At 48.1% G+C, this 5,754-nt stretch overlaps 1 protein-coding gene across 1 annotated transcript; it reads right to left on the bottom strand.

Annotated features, from left to right (window-relative positions):
* LOC107633103 lies at positions 1,467-3,424 on the bottom strand. The gene is made up of 3 exons (XM_016336738.1): positions 2,997-3,424; positions 2,343-2,621; positions 1,467-1,656 (listed from the first exon to the last, which is right to left on the bottom strand). Exons 1-3 carry the CDS (start codon positions 3,422-3,424, stop codon positions 1,467-1,469), a joined length of 897 nt encoding a protein of 298 aa, XP_016192224.1.

The following is a 5,754-nucleotide window of genomic DNA, read 5'->3' as shown; positions in this document are numbered from 1 at the left end:
GGATGATGACCTCCTGGAACTGGCTTGTCATTTGCTTAACCTTTTCCAAGTACTTTTGGAGGAGGGGGTCCCGGGCTTGGTAGCTTCCGTTTATCTGCGAGGTGACGACTTGGGATTCGCTGCATACTTCGACCCTCGTCGCCCCGACTTCCCGAGCCAGCATTAGTCCGCCTAGGAGAGCCTCATATTCTGCTTGGTTGTTCGACACTGGGAACTCGAACTTGGTTGATTGCTCATAGATGACCCCTGCTGGGCTTTCCAAGATGACCCCTGCTACTCCGGACGTTTGGTTGGAGGCTCCGTCCACATGAAGCCTCCACCGTGTGCCCGTTTCCTCGGGAGGGTTGCCCGTTACCTCCACCAAGAAGTCTGCCATTGCCTGGGCCTTGATTGCGTGTCGAGGCTCATACTGTAGGTCATATTGTGAGAGCTCGATGGCCCAGGTCATCATCCTACCAGCCAAATCAGGTTTTTGTAGTATTTGCCGAATCGCCTGATCTGTCCTCACGACTATACGATGACTCTGGAAGTATTGTCTTAACCTTCGGGAGGATACTAGGAGCGCCAGCGCCAGTCTTTCCAGTTTACTGTACCTCAGCTCTGGTCCCTGGAGTGCCCTGCTCACGAAGTAAACGGGCTGTTGTGTCTTTGCTTCTTCTGTAACGAGGACCGCGGCAAGCGCTTCCTCGGTTACTGATAGATAGAGGTAGAGTGGTTCTCCGGCTCTGGGTTTCCCGAGGACTGGTGGTGCCGCCAAGATTTGCTTGAAGTGGTTGAATGCCTCTTCGCACGCTGGTGTCCATTCGAACGTCATTCCCTTTCTCATTAAATTGAAGAAAGGTAGGGCCCTTGCTGCCGATGCTCCGAGGAAACGGGACAAAGCTGTCAATCTCCCAGCAAGTCTCTGGACGTCTTTGATGCAACCCGGACTCTTCATTTGAAGGACCGCTTGGCATTTTTCGGGATTGGCTTCCACTCCTCTTTGAGTGATCATGAAGCCCAGGAACTTTCCGGCCTCCATGGCGAACGCGCATTTGAGCGGATTAAGCCTCATGTCGTGTTGTCGTAGGGACGAAAAAACGTCGTTAAGGTCGCTCAGGAGATCGTCAGGTCGTGCGGTCTTTGCGAGTATGTCATCTACATAGACTTCCACTGTTTTGCCTAGGAGTTCGCTGAATATCTTATTCATCAACCTTTGGTATGTGGCTCCTGCATTTTTTAGACCAAATGGCATTACCTTGTAACAATAGATGCCCCCTGGCGTTATGAACGCCATTTTTTCCTCGTCGGGTCGATGCATCGGTATCTGATTGTACCCTGAGTAGGCATCCATGAAACTCAGATATCTGTACCCTGCCGCTGCGTCGACGAGTGCATCAATATTAGGTAGGGGGTAGCAGTCCTTGGGACAAGCCTTGTTGAGGTCAGAGTAGTCTACGCACATTCTCCACCTCCCGTTGTGTTTTTTAACCAGAACCACATTCGACAACCAAGTCGAGTAGTCCAGTTCCCGGATGAATCCCGCTTCTAAGAGGCTGGCCGTTTGCTTGGCTACCTCGTCCGCCCTTTCCTGCGACATTTTCCTCCTTCTCTGGGCCATTGGTTTGGCTCCTGCCTTTACGGCCAGGTGATGCGACATGAGCTGGGGGTCTATCCCTGGCATGTCGGCAGGTGTCCAGGCAAAGAGATCGGCATTAGCCCTGATCATCTCCATCAAAGGATCCTTTATTTCGTGCGGGAGGTTTCTGTTTATGAATGTGAATTTATCGTCCTCCTCGCCGACTCTGAACTTTTCCAAGTCTCCTTCTGGCTCTGGTCTGGGTTTGTCGTCTACCCTGGCGTCCAGGTCGGCCAGGAAAACCCCTGACGCTTCCTTGGATTTTTTCCTGAGAGAAAGGCTGGCGTGGTCGCAAGCGACCGCCGTTTCCAAGTCGCCCCGGAGGGATCCCACGGATCCGTCATCGGTGATGAACTTCATCACCAGTAGTTTCGTACTGATAGCTGCCCCCAGGTCGTTAATGGTCTTTCTCCCCAGGATGATGTTATAAGCCGTCGAATCTCGTAATATTACAAAGTCTGCCATGATTGTCCTTCGTCTTTGCCCTTGTCCCACAGAGGTCGGGAGTGTGATGATTCCGTCTGGCTTGATGAAGTGGTCTTCTAACCCTACCACACCGTGCTGGTGGGTCGTCAGGTCGGAATCTCTCAATCCCAGGGCATCAAAAACGTTTCGGAACATGATGTTTGAGTCTGCCCCCGTGTCTACCAGGATTCGTTTGACGAGGCCAGTTCCGACCCTAGCCGTGATGACCATGGGCGGACTTTTCGGCACCTCGTCAAACCATTGGTCCTCCGGGCCGAAAGAGATAGGTGGGAGACCCTTAAGACTTCTAACAGGTGAGGTGGAGACCGCTAGGACCTTGGCATCTTTCTTCTGTGCCGATTTCGACCTCGGGGCGGTATTCCTGGCCGTCACCACGTTTACCACCGTGAGACCGTATTCGTCACCCTCTGGTTCCTGTCGTCGTCTTGTTGGTCGGGATCTGTCTTCGTTGTCGTTGTCCCGGTTGCGTCTCCTTGGTTCCCTTATAAGGTGGGAGAAATCGGCGAGTTTGCCGTCCCTGATAGCTTGCTCGAGGGCATCCTTTAGGTCAAAGCAATCTTGGGTCTTGTGCCCGTAACCCTTGTGATACTCGCAGTAGAGGTTCTTGTTTCCTCCCGTCCTGTCCTTCAGTGGTCGGGGCTTCGAAAGTATTCCCTTTTCTGCTATCTGTTGGTAAACTTCAGTGATCGATGCCGTGAGGGGGGTGTAGTTGGTGAACTTCCCAACTCGGGGGAACGGTTTGGGTGGTTTACTCGGACCGCCGTCCCTGGCGTGTTCCTTTGGTCTTTCTCTGGCTTCGAAGTGCCGGGATTGGTTGTAGGCGGGCTGCCGTTTATTGGCAGCCACAACCCGGCTGACTTCCTCGTCATTAATGTATTCTTTGGCCACGCACTGGATCTCTTGCATCGTCCAGACGGGCTTCGTGGTGAGGTGTTTCCTGAAATCCTCATTTGACAGCCCGTTCGTTAAGCACAAACTTGCCACTGAGTCCGTCAGACCGTCAATCTCCAAGCACTCGTCATTAAAACGGTCCAGGTACTTCCTGGTCGGCTCTCCGGGTCTCTGTGTTACCCCCAGCAAATTAATTAGGTGTTTGGCTTTGACAATCCTGGTTGTGAACTGAGCCAAGAAGGCGTGGCTGATGTCGGAAAATTGGGTCACCGAGCCTTGCGGGAGGTTGTTAAACCACCGTATTGCTGGGCCCGCTAAGGTGACTGGGAAGGCGCGGCATCTGACCTCATCTCCCACCCCTTCTAGGTTCATCCTGGCCTCAAAGGCCGTCAAGTGTTCCAGGGGGTCTTGCGTTCCGTCATATTTCATGTCTGTCGGTTTGTCGAAGTGTTTTGGTAGTCGGACCTCGAGTACAGAGCGGTGGAAAGGGGTCGCTCCTATTATGATGGGTCCTCGGGCGGTTCTTCTCGACTCATTGTTCTCGCGGTGGGCTTCCTCGTCGCCCCTGTTCGACGCGCGCCGTCTTTCGTGGCGGGCGTAGATGATGGGGTCGCGACTTCTCCTTCTGGGGCGTACTCGCCCCCCAGTGCTCTCCGACTCGTACTGGGGGCTCGGCGTGCGTCTCGAGCGGCTCCTCGAACGGGAACGGGTGGGACTCCGTTCCGGGGAGCGTTAGTCGCGCTCTCTTTCTGCTAGCCGGCGCTCTAAGTCCTGCATTCTATGGCGTAGTTCTTGCATTATCCTGGCGTGGTTATCACCCGTCCCCCCGAAGGGGCGTCTCTCGTGAGTCTGTGTCGCATCCCTCGGGGGCGACCGTTGCTGTTGCCGGGATTCCGTCGCGACGGCGCCTCCCCCGAGTATGGGAGGCACTACCTCGGAACCTGTCCCAGTCTGGACCAGCACGAAATCCATGAACGTTTCCCCACAGACGGCGCCAATGTTCGGTAGATCGGATACCGGACGGTTCGGGTCAAGACCCTGAGGTCAACGCTTATGATGGAGGAGAAGCTCGTCTGGTCGTGGTCTCCTGGTCCCGGGTGTGCGAGGTCCTGAGCACTTCGCGTAACTCGGGTCGGGTTGACCCGCGTGAGTTTGGGCCAGGCTGTAACAAAATACAAATAAAATTTTGTAAATAAATAAATTAAAAGAATATTAGAATGAGTTTATTACGAATCGTGTTAGGCACTGTTCTTAAGAATTTATTACCGCTCTACCTATAAGTGGAATGACTTCGACAAAAATCCTCCACGATTAGATGTGGATCATCAAGAATACAGTCCACACCAATATTTTTGAAATACTTGTAGTAGTACAATAGTCTAATTTTTCTTTTTAATTGAAAAATATGTTACAAGTAATTTTTGCTAATATTTGAGAAGGCTTAATGTTATTAAGAGAAAAAGAGCACAAATTACACATTAACAAAAATTGAGAGTGTTTTGAGATATATATGTTTTTTATTATGTCTGATGTTTCTCCTTTTATATAATTCAATTCATGTAATGGTCATAAAACTATTCAATGCTTTTCTTTTTAATTAGCAGTAATTCAATTTAATTTTTTTAATTAGCAATGGTCATATTTTCAAGAAGATTAGTAACGGTCATAAATCAATTCAAAATTTTTATATTTATTTTTATTAGAGTATCTCATGTGATACTAAATTTGAAACACAATTTTAAAAACACAACAATCTCCCACATATTTTTTAACTTAGGAAAAACTAGAAGAACTAAGGGAGGTTGAGAATATTTTGCATTAATGAAGCATTCAAAAAGATTTGAACTTGACCTTAGGTCGAGTGGGTGACAACCCTGTAGAAACATAGTAGAGTAAACTCTTTGAATCTTATACTTCTGAGATTATGGTTGGAGCACATCCACAAGTCCACAAAATATTCTCTTAGATAATGCTGCTCTTGACAGTTTGTGTTCATGCGCCATATCCTGTTAACATGAGAGCTCTAGAGTTAAGTGCCCAAACTCATAGGAGATGACCTCATCTCCACTCTCAGTTTTATACTTATCCATCAAGAGTATGCTATAGTAACATCTCTATTCCCACATTTTGGGACTATGAACATCATTACCAAGCATCTCATATGAATAGCAGAAACAATAAAGCACCATAACTGCATTAGTACTGTCATTTACTCTAGGGAGGAACTCATCATGAAACATCTCATATGTATAGCGGAAAACAAAGAAGCAACAATACCCTTAAAACTTGTATGACTTTAGGTAGCGTTTGGTGGAGAGACAGAGACGGAAAGACTGAGACTGAGAGACAGAGACTAAGAGACAGAGATTGAAATAAATCTCAGTATCCTATTTGGTGCAAAATGGGAGACAGAAATTAAAACAAGAATGAAACTCTAATTTAATTTGCACAAAGGGTAAAATTGGAATTAATTAATTGAAATGAGGGTATTTTAGGTATAAAATGTTATTAAAGTTTCAGTATCCATCTCTAAAAATTTTAGTCCCCTGTGTCCCTATTTTTTGGAGGTACTGAAATACTGAAATTTTGGAGACAGAAATAGAAATTTTAGTACTAGTCTCTGAACCAACAAACATGATACTGAGTCTCAATCTCTTAGTCTTTGTCTCAGTACTTCAAAACAAATGCTACCTTATTGACCACATTGAACCATCTTCATAAAAGATCTAATTAGAGTGGTTGGGTAACAATCGTATAGT

This window comes from Arachis ipaensis, chromosome B03, assembly GCF_000816755.2.
Source record: "Arachis ipaensis cultivar K30076 chromosome B03, Araip1.1, whole genome shotgun sequence".
Classification (NCBI taxonomy): domain Eukaryota; kingdom Viridiplantae; phylum Streptophyta; class Magnoliopsida; order Fabales; family Fabaceae; genus Arachis; species Arachis ipaensis.
The sequence above is the reverse complement of the archived record's forward strand: the minus strand, read 5'-3'. Positions and strand labels throughout refer to the sequence as shown.

Coding starts and splice junctions, on each gene's coding strand:
- LOC107633103 (XM_016336738.1), bottom strand. CDS start 3,424: ATGAAATATGACGGAACGCAAGACCCCCTGGAACACTTGACGGCCTTT. Junction 2,622..2,996: donor TGGACGATGCAAGAGATCCA/GTGCGTGGCCAA, acceptor GCAAGCTATCAG/GGACGGCAAACTCGCCGATT. Junction 1,657..2,342: donor TTCGGCCCGGAGGACCAATG/GTTTGACGAGGT, acceptor CCGACATGCCAG/GGATAGACCCCCAGCTCATG.